The sequence below is a fragment of the Octopus sinensis genome, linkage group LG24 (genome assembly GCF_006345805.1).
Source record: "Octopus sinensis linkage group LG24, ASM634580v1, whole genome shotgun sequence".
Classification (NCBI taxonomy): Eukaryota; Metazoa; Mollusca; class Cephalopoda; order Octopoda; family Octopodidae; genus Octopus; species Octopus sinensis.
Genome location: NC_043020.1, coordinates 16,545,216 through 16,567,759, shown reverse-complemented (window position 1 = coordinate 16,567,759; position 22,544 = coordinate 16,545,216). Strand labels below are relative to the sequence as shown.

Sequence of the window (22,544 nt, the reverse complement as noted above, 5' to 3'; positions counted from 1 at the left end):
ATGTTACATCTAACCAGCAACATTTAATATCTAAAGATGTTTTATTTATTCTTATTATACGACAGTAAACCAGTTTAAATAAATAATTATATACTATCTTCGAGCGAGATAGTATTAGTTAGTTAAGTAGTAGTGAACTTAGTAAAAAAAAAAAAAAAAAAACAAAAAAAAAAAGCAGCCAGAGATGAAACAAGTTAATTGGGCTTTAAGTACTTTTAGTTGACAGCCAGTCCAATCTTTGTTTTTACTCACACTTGTCAACATTCGACTGACAATGTGTATGCATGTTCTATGTGTGACAATGTGCACATTCACACTTCATTGAAAGGCAAACTAAGTTATGATAATTAAAATTCTAAACGATAATCATTTATTTTCCACAGGGATGAAAGAACTAGAACATTATAGGATATGAAAATTTTATTCATGTAAACATATTTAAGTCGTTATTCAAATACAGAAATATACTCTTTTACTTGTTTCAGTCATTTGACTGCGGCCATGTTGGAGCACCGCCTTTAGTCGAGCAAATCGATCCCAGGACTTATTCTTTGTAAGCCCAGTACTTATTCTATCGGTCTCTTTTGCTGAACCGCTAAGTGACGGGGACGTAAACACACCAGCATCGGTTGTCAAGCAATGCTAGAGGGACAAACACAGACAAACATATACACACACATACACATATATATATATACATATATACGACAGGCTTCTTTCAGTTTCCGTCTACCAAATCCACTCACTAGGCTTTGGTCGGCCCGAGGCTATAGCAGAAGATGCCCAAGATGCCATGCAGTGGGACTGAACCCGGAACCATGTGGTTGGTTAGCAAGCTACTTACCACACAGCCACTCCTGCGCCTTCAAAGATTTAAATATGTAAAGTATATATTAATATGTCTCTATTATATTTGTATTACAAACTGTATATTTATATATAAAAATGTAATATGGGGGCAGGTGTGGCTGTGTGGTAAGAAGTTTGCTTCCCGATCACATGGTTCCAGGTTCAGTCTCACTCCGTGGCGCCTTGGCCAAAGTGTTGTCTACTATTGTCCCAGGATGATCAGAGCCTTGTGAGTGGATTTAGTAGACATAAACTAATTTATTCGATTAAATCTCTCAAAGTGATGCCCCAGCATGGCCACAGTCAAAGAACTGACAATAAGACTATTACAGATCAATGCTATCTACATAAAGATATGTACAGTATGTTGTTTTTTGTTAAAGTAGGTGTTTGTGTATGTGTGTGTGTGAGAGAGAGAGAGGGATAGAGTGGGAGTTCATACATCATTACTTCAAAGATTTAAAGTCTTCAGCCGATATGGACGGCAACAGCTCGATATAATGTATTTTTATGGGACCTTTCTTTAACGAGATGGTTGCAGTGGTAGTGGTGGTAGTGTTGGTGTGTATGTGTGCATGTGTGCGGTGGTGGGGTTATTGAATTATATTAAATATATAAAACTCTTGCATGAGGAAAATCAATATAAAGTCAAAACCTGTTCTTTCTATGATGACTTACTTGTAGAAGTTAATTAAAATAAGATATATATATATATATATATATATATATATACACACACACACACACACACACAGATAGACACATCTACATATATATATATTATATATATATATATATATATATACACACACACACACACACACACACAGATAGACACATCTACATATATATATATATATATTATATATATATACATATATATATATATATATACATACATACATACATACACACATACATATATATATATATATACATATATATATATATATATATGTATACATACACACACACTTATTCATACATACATACATACGTGCGCATACATAAAGTAGTAGGTAAAGAAACAACTCTTAAGACTTCATCACACAGTGGAAATAACGTTTTTCAGAAAATTCTTAAAAAGCTGAAGATCAATAAGAGTTGACAATGAATTTTCCTTACAATTTTTACATTACAAAAAAAAAAAAAAATGTATATAAAAAATAAAAGGGACAAATTCATTTACCATATTTATTTTGAGATATTTTTTTTTTATATCTCAGAGTTGGCTTCACAATCAATTAAGTCTATTTTTCTAGATAAAGATCTATTTTAATAAATGTTAGATTCTTAAAACAAAATTACCAATATATAAGAGAAAAAAATTTTTAAAAAACTCAGCTACAATTTTATGGAGAATAATCTACTGCTGTTAGTTTTCCTGGCCACTAACTAGTGCTTAATGCTTTAACAAGAACATCAAAGAGAGATTTTTTTTCTATTTACTGCATTTTTTTCCAATTTTACTATTTCAAGATACATTTATTCTCTAGTATGAAAGCTATTCACTTACAAGGAACAAATTTATAATTTGTCATGAAAATAAACTTTTAGAGGTATTCTTATTTGCATCTTTGGTTCTTATTAACATTTCAAAATAATTACACGAAGCAAATAATTATTTTATTTTTATAGATTAATTAGTATGGGATAACACTTATCTCGAGTACACTCATTCGATAACAAAAATGTAAAACAAAACAAACAAACAAGCAAAAAAAAACTTCCCATCGTCAGTTTATATTTGCAAATTTTATAATTAAATGTGATTTAATAACGAATTTCAATCAAATCGATTAAGAACTCATGTCATTGTGTTTAGGAGACAAATTTTTTTCACTCATTTAAAATGTGTGGTGAATAACAAGTATGGTAAGAGTATAAAGCTTTGCTATCAATGTGAGAAAGGCCTAGATCTAGATTTTACAAAAATCCTGAAATCTGTTTGAAATAAGGAAATCCTGTTAGGTGAGAAAAAACACAAGTAGGATTGGAGGGATTATATTAAACTGTATAATATGGTTTTTGTCCTAGGGTAGCAACTGTTATTTCCTATTTACGTACTCTTTACTCTTTTACTTGTTTCAGTCATTTGACTGTGGCCATGCTGGAGCACCGCTTTTAATCGAGCAACTCGACCCCAGGACTTATTCTTTTGTAAGCCTAGTACTTATTCTATTGGTCTCTTTTGCCGAACTGCTAGGTAACGGGGACATAAACACACCAGCATCGGTTGTCAAGCAATGCTAGGGGGACAAACACACACAAGCATATATATACATATATACGACGGGCTTCTTTCAGTTTCCGTCTACCAGATCCACTCACAAGGCTTTGGTCAGCCTGAGGCTATAGTAGAAGACACTTGCCCAAGGTGCCACGCAGTGGGACTGAACCCGGGACCATGTGGTTGGTAAACAAGCTACTTACCACACAACCACTCCTGCGCCCTTAGAAAGTATGAAAAATGACTACTATTTCCTTCAAATTTGGCTTTTGCTACATTTATTCAAAACCTCAATGAGTTCCTCTCAAAACATGGTTATTATGCTTCCCCACTACTCCTGCTCATGGTCAGAGATGCACTTATTGTCAACCACTAAAGGATATACTCAAGTGGTTAAAATCAAGCAATTGACAAGCAAATCTGTGGTATTGAACAGAATATTTGCTACAGAAACTTAGCGCTGAATTTGTCTCAAGTGTAATGGAAATTAGGTCAGTTTCAAAACATTGGCGTTCAGGTCACAAAAGCAAAGTTTGATGGGAATGGTAGTGATTTCCTTTGATTTCTAGATAGAAGCAAATAGGAAATAACACTTACTGACCAAAGACAAAAAGAATTAAAATTCTGTAACAAAAAAATTATTGATTAAACCATATGATATCATTATCATTTAACGCAGGGGTCACCAAACTTTTTCTGCGGCAGGCCAGAGAATGATGAGCATGGGCTGCATTACCATTTTGTTCAATACAATACAGTGAACCCCCCCCAAAATAAAGACAACCAACATATTTATTTACCAATGAGTTATCAAAGAAGGTGACATTAGCAATAAGATAGTTATATCACAGCCAGTGTGCACATATCTGAATCTCACAAACTAGGCAGCAAAAAAGGTTAGTGAGATTTGTGAAACTGGTGTTTAGCTTTTAAGATATCATCAATATTTGCTTTGGAATTGCTGCATCCAACCAAGAGAATTGCTTTCAAATGTTCATCAGTCAACCTCGTTCGATGAGCTGACTTCACATTCTTCACTTCTGAAAATGTTTGCTCACAGACATAAGTTGTTCCAAACACTGCTGCCATATCAGAAGGACATGAACTCTCATTGTAGGTACTTATATAAACGGTATAATGCGGTGGCAGGCTAGATCTGGCCTGTGGTCTGTATTTTGGTGACCTCTGATTTAATGTCTGTTCTCCATGCTGGTATGAGTCGCACAGTTTGACAAGAGTTGGCAAGACAGAGGGCTATGCCACCAAGTTTTATTGTTTGTTTTGGCATGGTTTCTATGGCTGGATCCCCTTCCTAACATTGACCACTTTACAGAGCATTCAGATTGCATTTTTCATGGCACAATCAGCAGGGGCGTCACCAAGTAACTTGCAAGAAAAGACAAAGTGACTCTCGACCGGGGGGGAAGGAGGGGGAGAGTAGTATTGAGGGAGGCGGCTTTGTGCCAGTTGATAAGAGGTTAAAAGAACAGTAGAGGAATAGATACAGGTGTCTTGCTGTAGAAGAGATACAAGGATACTCCGGTTAGAGAAAAAAGAGAGAGAGAGAGAGAGAGAGAGAGATGTGGTGGCTGTGTGCCAGTATATACTCTCAAGGCACAGTGTGAGAGAATATAGGTGACAAAGAGAACAAACATTCAGAAACAAACACATGACAAGCTACTTTCAGTTTCTGTTTACCAAATTCACTCACAAGGCCTTTGTTGACCCAGGGCTATAGTAGAAGACACTTGCCCAAGGTGCCACAGAGTGAGACTCAACCTAAAATCATGGTTGGGAAGCAAACTTCTTACCACACAGTCATATATTCAGCCACACCTCTGCCTATTCTGCAAATCTTTTAGATAATACTTTCTTTAATTAATAAAACAATAAATTAAAGACTATTGATTACTTTGGACAAAGTTATTTGTCCCACTTTGAAATTTTCCCAACCCCAGAAGTTTCTAGACAATGTCAAATACAAAACAAAAGGTATAAAAATATTAATTAGTTTTTATCAAGTGTGACATATCAAATCAATTGCTCAGAGTTTTAACGAGTCATTAGTGTGTCATTGCTATTGGAGGATACAGAAGTTGTGGTGTTCAAGCTTTTCTTGGGGAGTACTTTGCAACACAACATCCACCAATCAAGACGGTTATGAACTGTTACTGTTGATCTATGAAGATATGGTACGTTCAACAATGGAGATTCTGCTCTAGTTCGGAAGGGGGTTTATCTAAGAGATTTATCTGAAAGAATTTGTCTCCCATACAAAGATACCCACTTTGCATGTGTGGGCATGGCTACATGGTTCAGAAGTTCACTTCACACCCAAGGTCCAAAAGATATGAAAGTGGTAAAGATGATAGAGTTGACAGTTCCCTGGGAAGAAAACACGGACCACAGGACTTACTCTTTGTAAGCCTAGTACTTATTCTATCACTCTCTTTTGCTGAACTGCTAAGTTACAGTGATGTACACACACCAGCATCAGTTGTCAAGTGATGTTGGGGGGACAAACACAGATACACACACACACATATATATATATATATACACATATATACGATGGGCTTCTTTCAGTTTCTGTCTACCAGATCTACTCACAAAGCTTTGGTCAGCCTGAAGCTATAGTAGAAGACACTTGCCCGAGATGCCATGCAATTGTACTGAACCCGGAACCATGTGGTTGGTAAGCAAGCTACTTACCACACAGCCACTCCTGCACCTATAGTTAATTATCCCCAGGTTAGTCCTGATTTGGCAAACTTTTCATCAAAAATATTTCAGTTGTGATTATTTGTCATTTCATTTCAATGTATCTAAGACTAAACTATGCAGAGTTTCCTCCTTTTTACACGGAGATTTAGCTACTATTTCAACGTGAGACTTCATTACAAACCCTGGTTAACATGACTACTGCTGCCACCAGCTATGATACAACAACAGCTAAGAAAGAACCGAACAACATATTTATTTAGAACTGCGAATAAATAAATACAATTTTGCATAATTTTCAAGAAGTGATGTTCTAAAAATGACATCATACATCAGAGGAAGGAGCCATAATTACATAATTAACATGTAATAAATGAGAGAAGAGGGAAAAATAAGACAGTCCTCTATAAATAAAAATTAATGTAATGTCTTCTTACAGATTCATTAAAAAAAATTAACTTAACAAAAAAAAAAAATAGGTGATAAGTGTTAACAGAAGCATAATGTGTTATTTAAAATCTTTTATTAGTGGAGTAGGAGAAATTATATATATATATGTATGTATGTATGTGTATATATGTATGTATGTATGTATGTATATATATATATATATGTGTGTGTGTGTATAAATATATAAGTATATATATATATATATATATGTATATATATATGCATATATATGTATATATATATGTGTATATATATGTGCATATATGTGTAAATGTATATAATATATATATATATGTGTGTGTGTATAATATATAAGTATATATATATATATATATATATATGTGTATATATATATATGCATATATATGTATATATATGTGTATATATATGTGCATATATGTGTAAATGTATATAATATATATATATATGTGTGTGTGTATAATATATAAGTATATATATATATATATATATATATGTGTATATATATATATGCATATATGTATATATATATGTGTATATATATGTGCATATATGTGTAAATGTATATAATATATATATATAGATATATATATATATATATGCATATGTGTAAATGTATATATATATATATTATATATATGTGCATATAATATATATGTGTAAATGTATATAAGTTATATGTATGTATATAATATACATACACACACACATATATATATGTATGAATGTATCTGTCGATCTATGATATACATAAATGTAATTTAAAGTACTCCATATATATAAATGTGTATATATGCATATAGAAGTAAATATATATCAGTCACTCACCGTTCTTTCATAAATTTCAAGGTGTGTACAATATCTGGCCTTTTTTGTCGGTAATTCCATAGATGTAAGGTATCATCAGAACAAACTGTTACCAATGCACCCTGAAATTTCAAATGGAAATTGAAGGGAATCATAATTATCATTTAGAAATAAACGCAAAACAAATGTAAAATAAAATTAATTAATAAATGTAGAAGAAAAGTGTTATGAATAGATCTTATTTTAAATGTGTTTTTTTTTTGCCGTTGAATGGTTGAATCTTGGAGGAAGCGGGTGTTGAGTGCTTAGAGCTCCTATGTAGCAGAAGAAGAAGAAGAGGGTGGTTGGTTGGTTTTTGGTATTTTTGAAAGACCAAAAGTTTAATTACATGTAATAAAGCAGGAACAGAGAGATGTAAATTGAAAAAGGAGGCTGGAAAGGTTGTGTGTAATCATTGAGAGAGAGAGAGAGAGAGAGAGAGAGCGTGGGGGAGAAAGAAAGAGAGTGAGTAGTAAGATGGTATAAACAACAGTTCCAAATGAATACCGGAATGAAATCAAGAGATATAGAGTAAATAAACATGGTCAAAGAGGACATAGTCTTCAGCATGGCCTGAAGAATAGAAATCATTGGCAAAAAGAAATATTTTGCTATTGTTTAGCCCAAGGCTAGGTCTTATTGAGTAAGTCCATAATCAAAGACGTTGCACCCAAACTATGCCATCTTTTTATTCAGACAAACTATATATAAGCGCAGGAGTGGCTGTGTAATAAGTAGCTTGTTTACCAACCACATGGTTCCGGGTTCAGTCCCACTGCATGGCACCTTGGGTAAGTGTCTTCTACTATAGCCTCGGGCCGACCAAAGCCTTGTGAGTGGATTTGGTAGATGGAAACTGAAAGAAGCCCATCGTATATATGTATATATATGTGTGCGTGTATGTTTGTGTTTGTCCCCCTAGCATTGCTTGACAACCGATGCTGGTGTGTTTATGTCCCCGTCACTTAGCAGTTTGGCAAAAGAGACCGACAGAATAAGTACTGGGCTTACAAAGAATAAGCCCCAGGGTCGAGTTGCTCGATTAAAGGCGGTGCTCTAGCATGGCCGCAGTCAAATGACTGAAACAAGTAAAAGAGTAAAGAGTAATAGGGGATAAAATATATACATACATGCATATTACAACACATATATGTACATACTCACACACACATATAGGAGCAGGCATGGCTGTGTGGTAAGAAGCTTGCTTTGTAACCACATGGTTACAGGTTCAGTCCCACTGCTTGTCACCTTGGGCAAGTGTCATTAATTTTAACCTTGCACTGACCAAAGCCTTGCGAGTGGATTTGGTAGACTGAAACTGAAATAAGCCCATTGTACATATATTGTGTGTGTGTGTGTGTGAGTTTGCATGTGTGTGCTTCTCCCCCACCACTGCTTCACATCCAGTGTTGGTGTGTTTATGTCCCCCGTAATTTAGTTGTTTGGCAATAGAGTTTGATAGGATAAGTACTAGATTTTAAAAAAAGTACTGGGGTAATTCAACAAGGCTGAGCCCCAGCATGACCACAGCCTAATAACTGAAACAAGTAAAAGATATATATATGACAGGCTTCTTTCAGTTTCCATCAACCAAATCCTCTCACAAGACTTTGGTTGGACTGAAACTATGGTAGAAGACACTTGCTGAACCGAAGACCATATTCTTGGGAAGCTACATAGTCACCTATATAAATGATATCTAATAATTTGAAGAATCTGTCAAGGAATTTAAATTTCCAGGAAAGAGGATTTGTGATAATAAAACAATTGTAAAACAACTCTTGAATAGCAAAAAATTTTTAATGGAAAACACAAAGTTATTTCAAAGAATTAAATAGTATAATGATGATATTCTGTTAATGGCTTCGTAAATAAATATATATTAATGCACTTTATATTTGGAAAAGCAAATGGAAACAGAAAAAGAGAACAAAACAAGACACAAGAGAAGTTCTGGAATATGGAAAACCATTTTACTCAGAATTTCAGACAATATGTTTGTAGAATTTTTTTATTCATTTCTTTTATTTAATATCCCCCAGAAAATGCTAAAGTGGATATAAACTGATTTGTTTAAATTCAGTTGATGACGTCAGTATTTTATGTAAGTGTGAATATTGCAGAAGGAGATGTAAGGTCTTGATAAAACAAAGCTGTTGGTGGATTACAAATGTCATTCGAGGTCACTTCACATACAAACAGGCAAACCAAGAATGTCTTTGACTTAACAATGGAACATCTATATCAACGGTTCCCAAACTTTTACGGGCTGTCACCCCTTGGCACCTGGGCCATATTCCTAGCACACACTTCCTACCCACCACCACAGACAGAAACCACTTTTTGCAGAAAATTCAAAACAACTGTATTTCACAAATAAAACTTAACCTAATTAACTCATTATTTTGTTGTTTTTACATTCATCACCCTCTTTTAGCCACCCCATTATCACCCCACTTTTCTTCTATGATCCCTGGATCATTTCACCACCCCCAGGAGGGCAGTACTGCCCACTTTGGGAACCACTGATCTATACAATCACCAGCTCAACTCATTTCCCTTACATAACAGATAAACCAAGAATATATTTGGCTTAACAATGGAACATCTATGTAGTCACCAACTCTGCAAAAAATGGCAACCAAATTTCTCTCAAATCATAGACTACTATCTTAAAAGGGGAACACTTTGGATAATCTTGTGATAGAAAGATGATGTCTTATTAGAAAATGGCATGGTCATGTCTGAAACATCTGATTATCATTTTTTTTTTGTTGTAGAAAATTTGTGAATATTCCCACCACATCAGCAACAAGCACTTCCAATTATTCCAGGTCAATGAACAGTTAAGAGGTTCAGCCTGTAAGTGTGTAATTCTGTGTTTGATCCCACTGTGGGGTACCTTGAGCAAGTATCTTATACCATGTCCTCAGCCTCACTCATATCATCAGAGTGATAATCATTTCTATTTAGCCAGGTAGACTGAGTCAAACAGAGTTGCGTGACCAAGAAGTCCAGCACTTAACCACCACAACTATTGTACTTCCTGAAGATCAAATGATCAGAGATTGGTCACTAAAGAGATGTTTTGATTGAATAAGCTTCAGTAAGGGAAGTGTGATAATGTGCTTTAGAAACAATCAGCAATTAGGAAGACCACAGCCATAGGCGTGGCTATATGGTAAGAAATTTGCTTCAAAACCACATGGTTCTGGGTTCAGTCCCACTGCATGGCACTTGGGCAAGTGATGCCCACAATAGTACCTGGCTGACCAAAGCCATGTGAGAGGAGTTTTAGTAAACAGAAACTCAAAGAAGGTGTTATCTCTCTATATATATATATATAAATACATACATACAAAGAGAGAGAGAGAGAGAGAGCGAGAGAGAGAGAATATTCTTTTATTATTATACTTGTTTCAGTCATTTAACTGCAGCCATTCTGGAGCACCCCAAGATTCATTCTTTGTAAGCCTAGTACTTATTCTATCAGTCTCTTCTGCCAAAACTGCTAACTGCCAAAACGGGCATGTAAATGCACCAGCAATGTTGGGGGGACAAACACAGACACACACACACACACATACATACATATATATATATGACAAGCTTCTTTCAGTTTCTGTCTACCAAATCTACTCACAAGGCTTTGTTTGGCCCGAGGCTATAGTAGAAGACACTTCCCCAGGGTGCCATGCAGTGGGACTGAACCTGGAACCATGTGGTTGGTTAGCAAGCTACTTATCACACAGCCACTGTGTCCCCATGTCTTGGCGTCATCTAATAATGATAAATGACCATCACTGTCTAACAAGCAGTGTCATTCGTTTCCAGTTGATGTACTTGACTAGAACCCCTCCCCCAAATTTTAGGCCTTGTGCCTATAGTAGAAAAGATTATTATTATTATTACTATGATGATGATGAGCCTTCTTTAGATTTGAACTCCCTATACATCCTGGTTTTTTTTTTCCGCCCCCTTATTAAGTTCTGTTCCTGATACCTGACTGAATTCATTTAGATCACCACCATTACTCAGCTTCAAAAGCAACAGCCACCCCCACAAAAACCAAATCTTAACCCATTAGCAGGCTTCACTTTCTCTCTACCCACCTGCTTTTGTCATTATTCTACTCCAAGATATCTTCGTTAATTTAATTCTTGAATCACTAATGACACTCCCTTTATTATTGCATCAACAAGTGGGTTGTGGCAGTGGGGTTATTGAAAGGAATTAGTGTCATTCATCAAGTGGAATATTAATTAATAAACTTCATACCTCTTTCTGACTCTTCATCCTTTTCATTTTTCTGCTTATTTAGATTATCAAACGCAGCAAATGACCCATGAAAAGGAACTTTAAGAAAATGATACTTTAACTCCCTGGCATTTATACTTAGGTGATAGGAATGGAATAAATCTTGAATATATCAAAGAAGAGTACTTCTATAGATGACAGAACTTGAAACAACAACAACCGCAGCAGTTGCTGTCGTCACCACCACCACCACCACCACCACCACCACCATCATCAAGGTGGCAAGCTGGCAGAATCATTAGCATACTAGAGAAAATGCTTAACATCATTTTGTCCACTTTTATGTTCTGCTAAGACTGACTTTTCCTGGCAGAAACGTTAGCATGCCGGGCGAAATGCGTAGCCGTACTTCGTCTGTCGCTACGTTCTGAGTTCAAATTCCGCCGAGGTCGACTTTGCCTTTCATCCTTTCGGGGTCAATAAATTAGGTACCAGTTACGCACTGGAGTCGATGTAATCGACTTAATCCGTTTGTCTGTCCTCGTTTGTCCCCTCTGTGTTTAGCCCCTTGTGGGTAATAAAGAAATGGGTACCATGCAGTGAGACTGAACTTAGAACTATGTGGTTAGGAAGCAAGCTTCTTTATATAATGTACTTTCTGGGTTTTGTTATGTGTTTGATTCCCTGGTCCGTGGAAAAATTGTTTTGCATGAAACCAGTCTATAAATGCAAAAATGGTTGGGGGTCCCTCTGATATAGGGACAATAGCAAAACTATAGTGGATGAGGGTAGACAGAAGCTGTTCAGCTGACAGATGAAACAGAGTGGACAGTACAGTGGACAAGAGGTTAATATTATTGTAAAACAATTACAAGATGTAAATGTGAATAGGTCATGTGTTAATTAGAAATAAGTAAGAAATATCAAGTCAAATTAATTCAGCAAATGTCACTTAATGTATATTACTAGAAATATTAACGTTACAGACTATGTGTTTATGTGTGTGTATATATAAATGATGATTTGCGTAGCTACATGATAGATAAGTCAATTAAGGAAATGAAGTCAGGGTAAGTCCTCGGCCCATCAGGAATTATTGCCGAGAAGCTTAAAATATCTAGCAGAGAGGGATTGGCCTAGTCACATGTATAGTTAATCAAGTTGTCCAAGAAGGGGTCATACTTAATGACTGGTGTAGCAGTATCATAGTCAATTGCTATAAGAAGTAATTACAGATATATCAAATTGCTGGACCAAGTCATGAAAGTTCCAGAAAGGGTCATAGCTCAAGTAATTAGGAAGAGAGTTAGCCAAGATGAGATGCAGTTTGGTTTTGTGCCAAGGAAAAGCACTAGTGATGTTATCTTCCTAGTAAGGCAATTGCAGAAGAAGCGTTTAGTGAAAAATAAACTGCTGTACTTAGCATCTGTTGATACGGAGAAAACTTCAGGCAGCGTCTCTCACACCCTCATCTGGTGCTTGTTGCATAAGCTAGGGGTAGATGTGTGGCTAGTGAGAGCTGTCCAAGCCATGTATGGGAAGCACTCCGTCGGTTACGTCGACGAGGGTTCCGGTTGATCCAATCAACGGAAAAGCCTGCTCGTGAAATTAACGGGTAAGTGGCTGAGCACTCCACAGACACGTGTACCCTTAACGTAGTTCTCGGGGATATTCAGCATGACACAGAGAGTGACAAGGCCGGCCCTTTGAAATACAGGTACAACAGAAACAGGGAAAAAAGTTATCAGTAAGGTGAAAGTCAGTAATGAATGTAGTAACAAATTTGGAGGGCATGTAGGAATTCGCCAAGGCTCAGTTCTAAGGCCCCCCCCCCTCTTGTTTATCATAGTCCTCTAGGACATAAAAAAGGAATTTAAATCTGGTTGCCCACGGGAGCTTCTCTATGCTGATGACCTTGTTCTTATAGCTGAATCTATTATAGAATTAGAAAAGGAATATCAGGTGTAGAAGCGAGATCTGGAGTCAAAGGGGCTTAAGGGTTCATTCAACAAAGAACAAAATATGAGTAAGAAGGAAAGCAGACAAATTACTAATCCCTTCAGAGAAAGAGACCCGCTTGATATGTAGAAAAAGAGTAGGTAGAAATTCCATACGGTGTATGCATTGCAAGCTATGGACATATAAGAAATGCAGCAGAATCACCAGAAAGGTAAACAGAGAAAGTAGTCTTTGTGTGTGGCAGGTGTGTAGGAATAACAAAAACTAAGAATGTACAGGAAATGGATTTCCTCCACTGTCCAGGAGGCTCCTTGCAGGTAACAGACAGTTTCTCTTACCTAGGTGACCAAATTAGCAGTAGAGGGGGACAGTCTGAAAGCATATATGCTAGAATTAGAGTCGGTTGGGTAAAGTTCAGAAAGGCATTACCTTTGTTGCTAACAAAGGGCTTCTCCCTCAGATTGAAAGGCAGACTGAATGATGCCTGTGTATGGACAGCTATGTTGCATGGCAGCAAAATATGGGCCATGATGGCAAAGGACACGCGGAGGTTTAAAAGAAATGAAGTTAGCAGGCATAGGAGTGGCTGTGTGGTAAGTAGCTTGCTTACGAACCACGTGGTTCCGGGTTCAGTCCTACAGCGTGGCACCTTGGGCAAGTGTCTTCTACGATAGCCTCGGGCCGACCAAAGCCTTGTGAGTGGATTTGGTAGACAGAAACTGAAAGAAGCCCGTCGTATATATGTATGTATATGTATATATATATGTATATATATATATGTATGTGTATATGTTTGTGTGTCCGTGTTTGTCCCCCTAACATCGCTTGACAACCGATGCTGGTGTGTTTATGTTCCTGCAACTTAGCGGTTTGGCAAAAGAGACCGATAGAACAAGTACTAGGCTTACAAAGAATAAGTAATAATGGGGTCAATTTGCTCGACTAAAGGCAGTGCTCCAGCATGGCCACAGTCAAATGACTGAAACAAGTAAAAGAGTAAGAGCATGCTCTGCTGGATGTATGACAAAGTGTAAATGTTTTGGGAGTAAAACTGGTTATAAGAGGTGTCAGTTATAGTGTGCAAGAGAGAAGATTACGCATGGTCATGTGATGTGTATGGATGAAGGCAGCTGCATAAACAAGTACCAGTCTCTAAATACAGAGGAAGACACGGGAGGAAGTGGTGGACATGTTGAGCCTCACAGAGGAGATGACAAAGGACTTGCTGTGCTTGAGAAGTCAATTAAGGAAATGAAGTCAGGGTAAGTCCCCGGCCCATCAGGAATTATTGCCGAGAAGCTTAAAATATCTAGCAGAGAGGGATTGGCCTCGTCACATGTATAGTTAATCAAGCTAAGTAAAATTGAGGCTATAAAGACAAATTATTTATGTCCATGCCCCTGCACACAATCTGTCTTTGACAAACCTTACCCTCATGACCCAAATTCCCAACCTGAGCTCACCACTCACCGTATTCCCTTTCCTTCAATCTCACACCCTCCCTTCACACCCTTGTGAACCTATCTGCACACAATGTGTCCTTGTTAAATCCCTTCCCCAGAGCATGTTCACCTAACACCCTTTCCTTCTGTAGATCTTGATAAAGCTGCATGTAAACTGAATAATTAGGTTGTTTGTCTCCACAGTAGAATCAATTTTGTTATATGGTACTGAAACTTGGACCCTCACCAAAAATCTTGAAAAGCAATAAACAGCTGCTACAGAAGTATGGTAAGTATGGCTCTGAATGCTACATGGGAAGCTCATTTGACCAACGAGCAGCTTTATCAATGCTAAAAAGTTAGTACTTATTTCATCCATCTCCCAGAACTGTTAAGGTATGAGACACGAAGGATCACAAGAAATACACCAGTTTTAATATCATCATCATTGTTTAATGTTTGCTTTCCATGCTGGCATGGGTTGGATGGTTTCACATGGAGCTGGATAGCTGGGAGTTGTCCAAACTCCAGCTGTCTGTAGTGGCATGGTTTCTATGGCTGGATACCCTTCTTAACACCAACCTCTCAACAGAGTGTGCTGGATGCTTTATATGTGCCACTGGAGCAGGTGTATTTACACAACACTGGCATGGGTGCTTTTTAAGTGTAAATGCACACACACACACCACAGACTTGCACACAGTTTCCACTTATAAAATTCCACACGAGGTAATTAATTAACCTGTGACTGTTGTAGAATAATGCTCTTGCCTACAGTACCACATAGCAAGAGTGACACTGGACTGATATTTTTACTTATTTCGGTCTTTGGACTGCAGTCATGCTGGGGCAATGCTTTGAAGGGCAAATCCTAGTACTTTTTTGTTTTAAAGCCCAGTACTTACTGTATCAGTTTTCTTTTTGCCAGACTGGGGAAATAAACAAACCAATGCTGGTTGTCAGGCAGTGGCGAGGAACAAACACACACACACACACATAAGCTTCTTTCAGTTTCCATTTACCAAATCCACTCACAAAGCTTTGATTAGTCTAGGGCAGTGCTTTTCAAACTTTTTGCTGAAGCGGAACCCCAAGGAAACATTCTACTGGCTCAAGGAACCCCTGTGCAATAATTTAATAGTCTTATGCACACATATCTGCACTGGAGAATTAAGAATTACTGCTGATTTTAGCAGTTTTATAACTTCTTGCGGAACCCCTGGACTGTACTGGCGGAACCCTAAGGTTCCGCGGAACCCTGGTTGAAAACTGCTGGTCTAGGTATAGCAGAAGATAGTTTCCCAAGTAGCTATGCAGTGGGATTGAACTTATAACCTTGTGGCTGAGAAGTAAACTTCTTACCACACAGCTATGCCTGTGCCCATAGTTACACAGCAAACTTCTTAACCACTTAAGACTACTTAAGACATTGGTTTCAAATTTTGGCACAATGCCAGCAATTTCAAAGGAAGTGGGGATAAGTTGATTACACTGACCCCAGTGTTCAACTGGTACTTATTTTATCAACCCTGAAAGGATGAAAAGCGAAGTTGACCTTGGTGAAATTTGAACTCAGGATGTAAATATGGACAAAATTCCGCAAAGCATATTGCCTGGCATGCTAATGACTCAGCCAGTTCACTGCCTTTACAATAATAATAATAACAATAATAATAATAATCCTTTCTACTATAGGCAAAAGGCCTGAAATTTGGGGGGAATGGGACAAGTTGATTACATCAACCCCAGTGTTTCACTGATACTTAATTTATCAACCCTGAAAGGATGAAAGGCAAAGTCAACCATGGGAGAATTTGAACTCAGAACGTAGCGGTATAAGAAATACCTATTTCTTTACTACCCACAAGGAGCTAAACACAGAAGGGACAAACAAGGACATACAAATGGATTAAGTTGATTATATCAACCCCAGTGAGTAACTAGTACTTATTTAATTGACCCCGAAAGGATGAAAGGCAAAGTTGACCTCGGCGGAATTTGAACTCAGAACGTAGTGACAGACGAAATACTGCTGAGCATTTCACCCAGCGTGCTAACGTTTCTGCCAGCTCGCTGCCTTTCTATACCTATGTAGTAGTATATGAAATACCACTAAACATTTTGCTTGGTGAGCTAACAATTCTGCCAGCTCGCTGCCTTAATAATAATAATAATAATAATTAATAAATAAATAATTAATAATGATGATTTCAAATTTTGGCACAAAGCCAGCAATTTTAGAGGAGTGGTTGCCTGATAAAATGAAAGCAAAGTTGACTTCAGCAGAGATTGAACTCAGAACATAAAGACAGATGGAATGCCTCTAAGCCTTTTGCTTGGTACGCTAGCGATTCTGCAAGCTCGCTGCCTGATGGACTACACGAGGTATTGATTTTATTTTGACTAGACTGAAAACCCCAAATTTAAAAGTGCAGATGCAGGGTGGCTACAAAATAGGATTATCAATGATTGTGCATTCTCCAAGGGAAATGGCAATGCAGGTGAAATGGAACAGATACAAATAAAACTATGGAGGTGCATTAGTAATCTCTAAATTTGATGTGTTCTATTCTAGTTCTTATCAAAAAGTCTTGGAAAAATAAAAGTATATATCAAAAATACAATAAACAGTGTAAACTTTAAAATGTGGAAAACAACGCTTGTTCTTTGAAGTGATAAAAATATCGTAGATCTTATTCACATGAAGAATTATCACTGGCTTCCATAAATTGTATAATATGATTTGTTTCTTCTAGAAAATAAATCTATTTCTTCAGAAAGAGCAAAGAAAAACATAACAGAAAGAAAAAGAAGATAGAATGAAAATTAGATGAAATAAAAAAAATTTTGTCACTTATTTCAATTAACCATTCCTAAATTAAAAAAAATAAATAAATAAGTGAAATCACGAAAAAAAAAAAAACCTTCTGGAAAGACTAACCTTCTTATGACCTTCAAACCATTAACCTCTAAAATTAGGTGCAGCAGAGCAAGAACAGTATTTTAAGACAAGAGTTAAAAATAATGAAGTCATTTGTATAACATTTTAGCAATTCCTTATAAATAACCATCAGAAACAAAAACTAAATAAATAATGAATAAAAACAAACAAAAGTAATATAAATCTTTATAATCCGTTTTACTCCAGGGAATATAAACCAATCAACCGTTTTTAGATTAGAGAGAAATATGCTTTTTTTTCTCAGTCCTAAAACATCAGTTTCATAGCAAAATGAATTTGATGCCTTAAACCAAGAAAAATATATTGTGAAAAATAAAAGAAAAATCCGAAAAAACTTGAAAATAACTAATTTATCTAAACAGTAAATAAAAATAAAATAAAACAAATAAAAGTAAAATCTGAAAGAATTAAGATTATTACCTTTGCATATTTTACACTAATCAATAGCCAAGCTATAAAGAATTTATAAAGAATCCAATTTGCAAATGTTATTAATCTATTTTGCTCCTGCTTTGCAAAGAACTTCAACGAGATGATATAAACATCCACGATTACTGTAATTTTCTTGAAATATGTAATAAAATATTGGAGATTTTGTTGCTACCATTGCAAACAAGTAGATATATATATATATAATATATATATATATATAAAGAACAAACACATAAACTTAGATTCTATTGACAAAGAACCTGATTGTCTTCAATTAACAGAAATTGTTTTTCGCTGATCTATCTGGCCTGGCATCAGAATTCATTCAGCAATGTCTAACTCTCTGAAAACACTTTAATATTATCATCATCATCATTACTATTATTATTATTATTATTATTATTATAATGATGATTAGAGAATTAAACTATTTCATCAGTTCATACTACTACTACTACTACCACCACTACTACTACTACCACTACTACCACTACTAGCACCACCACCACCACCACCACTACTACAACCTGGTTGAATTAGTGGCATTTTGTCCAGTCTGCCAAGATTGACTTTGCCTTTCATCCTTTTGGGGGTCTATAAAATAAGTACCAGTTGAATATCGGGGTTGATGTAATCAACTTACTCTCTCCCCTGCAAATCTGCTGGCCTTGTGCCCAAAATCTGAAACCGTTATCATTATTATTATTAAGGTGGTGAGCTGGCAGAATCATTGGCACACTGGACGAAATACTTAGTGGTATTTCACCTGTCGCGACGTTCTGAGTTCAAATTCTGCCAGGGTCAACTTTGCCTTTTATCCTTTCGGGGTCGATAAATTAACTACCAGTTATGCACTGGGGTCGATGTAATCGATTTGCCCCCTCCCCACAATTTCAGGCCTTGTGCGTATAGTAGAAAGGGTTATTATTATTTTTGAAGAACTGAACTACTACTACTACTACAACTGCTACTACTACTACTACTGAGGCGGTGAGCAGGCAGAATTGTTAGTACACCAGCTTAGTGGTATTTTGTCTATCTTTATGTTCTGAGTTCAAATTCTGCTATCTTTTCAGGGTTGATGAAATAAGTACTAGTTGATCATTGGGGTCAATTGTAATCAACTTAGCCCCTGACCAGATCTCACCTTTCACCTCAGCCCTACCATGTCATTCTAAAACTAAAATAAAAAATAACATCACTGCAATCTCTAAACTACATGATTAATTCAAAACAATATAAATAAACAAACATCACATTTGACAGAATAATCTGAACACTAAAGGTTTAAATAATGATGATCATCATCATTTCATTGATCTTATCCATGTTTAAGATTGTCTAAATCATTTGCTATACACAAATTGTTTAAATCATTTGCTAGGCACAGGAGTGGATGTGTGGTAAGTAGCTTGCTAACCAACCACATAGTTCCGGGTTCAGTCCCACTGCGTGGCATCTTGGGCAAGTGTCTTCTGCTATAGCCTCGGGCCGACCAATGCCTTGTGAGTGAATTTGGTAGACGGAAACTGGAAGAAGCCTGTCGTATATATGTATATATATATATATATGTATGTGTGTGTATATGTTTGAGTGTCTGTGTTTGTCCCCCTAGCATTGCTTGACAACCGATGCTGGTGTGTTTACGTCCCCGTCACTTAGCGGTTCGGCAAAAGAGACCGATAGAATAAGTACTGGGCTTACAAAGAATAAGTCCCGGGGTCGATTTGCTCGACTAAAGGTGGTGCTCCAGCATGGCCGCAGTCAAATGACTGAAACAAGTAAAAGAGTAACTCTTTTTCCTGGACAAGTGCAAGTACCTCTTTCTTGATTACATTCACTACTTGGTGTAATAATCCTTTCTACCATAGACACAAGGCCTGAAATTTTGGGGAGGGGGTTAAGTTGATTACATGAACTCCAATACTCCACTAGTACTTAATTTATCAATCCCAAAAGGATGAAAGCAAAGCCAACCGCAGCAGGATTTGAACTCAGAATGTAAGCATTTTGCCCAGCACATTAACAATTCTGTCAACTTGCTGCCTTACTTCTTGGTGTAATAATAAAAATTCTCTCAACACAGAAGAAGATGACAAGTGTATAACAAAAGATACAATTTCCAAAGATATTTTCTTCTAAGACTATATTTTGAGTTTTTCTCCTTCTTATACGGAGTTGGTCTTAATTGACATTTGGTAATTATGATACACCCTCAAGAAGCAAACATGATTTTGATAAATCAAAAATTCATGTTGAATGTTATATGACATACCAGTATTTGTCTATTATTCAAATACATGCTGCTGGCCACTTTGAATTATTTCTCTTAGGTAATTTTTGTCTAAACTATGCCAATTACCTTAGCCATAACTGTTATCTACTCTGTTTTGTATAAGTCTATGTCTTTTGCCTACTGAAGATAAGGTTGGACTATCGCTGAGCTGATGAAGGCTATTAAGCCAGAAACACACGTCCACAGCTCTCCTCTTAACTCCAGACAATAAACTTATCCCTGTCCTTAATAGCATGTCAGTTTTAGAGAATTATTGACTCTTGAGGATATCTCCCCTTCTAAAGTGGAACTGGCCTTAACTGCCATTCAGTAATTATATGTCCTCTTGAGTTGGAGATAGTGTTGATAAATCAAGAATTGTCATTGTGAGGTATTTAACATACTGGTATTTGTCTATGTTATTCAAATACATTGTCATGGGTATGATTTTAAACTGCATCTGGTAGTGGGACCTCTAAAGTTTTAAGGAGTGTGGAACCACCTCTTAGCTACTACATTTCCCAGGTCATCTCTGAGCTGGAGTGGTAGCATCTGTTAGGATCCTGGCTATGGGTTAAATAGAATGTATACTATATGTCCCAAACCTAGGATATATCTGCTCCGATAATTGCTGGCAACTTGGTCAGCGAATCCTCTGTAATGGTCAACAATTGATAGCAAGATGAGCTGCCATGGATCCAATCATCCACAATTATGTGTGTATGTGACAGGGGACCACATGCGAATTTGTGTATTCTTACTGAAACTCCAAATGATGACTACAGCTATGGTGTCTGTACTATGTGACGCACTTGCTCTCCTAGTGAAGCATTACTTTGCTAACTGAAACATTAGGATTTATGGAGATGTACTTGCATAGCGAGTGACTTGATCTGAGATTGTGTGCTGGAACGAAAACAATTGCAGCGTGGAAGGTGTTTATAAGCCATTTAAGAAACACACAAAACCATTAGATTCACTTCAACATATAAATTTAATTTGTCAAAATATTTTCTTCGCTTTGAGACTGCAGCACAAAGCTTTGTCAGTGAACAGGTTGCGGTCTGAAAGTGACGAAAATATTTTGACAAATCAAATTTATATGTTGAAGTGAATCTAACGGTTTTGTGTGTTTCTTAAATGGCTTATAAACACCATCCACGCTGCAATTGAAACATTAGGGCTGGCTGTCAAACATGATTAGGATTCATGATGGATGTGGTGAACCCTATCTCAACCCATCCCATCTGAATGCTGCTGTAAGTACAAGTAAGTAAGTACATACCACTTTTAGTTATTTTTCTTAGCTCATTTTTGCTTAAATTATAGAATTATTGGTTTGCTCAGGGAAAGAGACAAAATTCATACTTGTTACACATAATTCACTGTTTGACAGTTCAATATTATGTCTATTTAAATAATTTCACCTCTGCAATATTTAAAAAGACACCAATAAAAGTTGAATAGTTTTCTTTCAGTCAATTAAAATTTTGATTACATTTTATGAATGAGTTTTTTTTTTATGAAGTTTATTGAAAAGGAAACAAAAGATCAATAATTTTCCCCCCTTCCAATCATCTTCTGGAAATATCTCAATATAATTATGTCTATAAGTAATAAAGTTGAAAATTTTCATCTTTTAATATCAGCTTCCTGTTCAATATTGCTGGTGATAATTTAACATTGAAACCCTATAATGTGTGTGCATGTGTATGTTTTAACTAAAGTACTGAGGCAGTGTGTATGTGTGCCATAGATAGGTTTATAAATAGCTGAACGATGGGAATAGCTGAACATAGATGAACAATGGGAACACAGAACAAAGTTAAGAATAACTTGAATAGTTTCACCAGTCATTATCAGCTTATCATGAATGTATATTTCATCCTATCTACGAAGGGAGAAAGAGAGAAAAGAAAAGGAGAGGAGAGAAAGGAAAGGAGAGGGAGAGAAAAGGAGAGAGTATAGACTACAGCTTCTTACATAAAAATGCAAGGAAGAGAGAACATTGCTTTTGCTTATTAGTATATCAATGCATTTGTTTGTATTGCAAATAGAAAACTAGATGATGTAAGCAGTCCTGATGAGCTGCTGCTCGTGACCTGTGAAACTAATAGAACTGTTCACTCTGTTCTGCAG

General features: G+C 36.4%; 1 protein-coding gene across 1 annotated transcript in view; it reads right to left on the bottom strand.

Annotated features, from left to right (window-relative positions):
- LOC115224093 (syntaxin-binding protein 5) overlaps positions 1-22,544 on the bottom strand; it is a 370,435-nt gene that overhangs the window by 334,516 nt on the left and 13,375 nt on the right. The window contains exon 3 of the mRNA XM_036513088.1: positions 7,058-7,158. Within this exon, the coding sequence (XP_036368981.1) occupies positions 7,058-7,158 (101 nt within the window). The remainder of the gene's footprint in view (positions 1-7,057; positions 7,159-22,544) is intronic.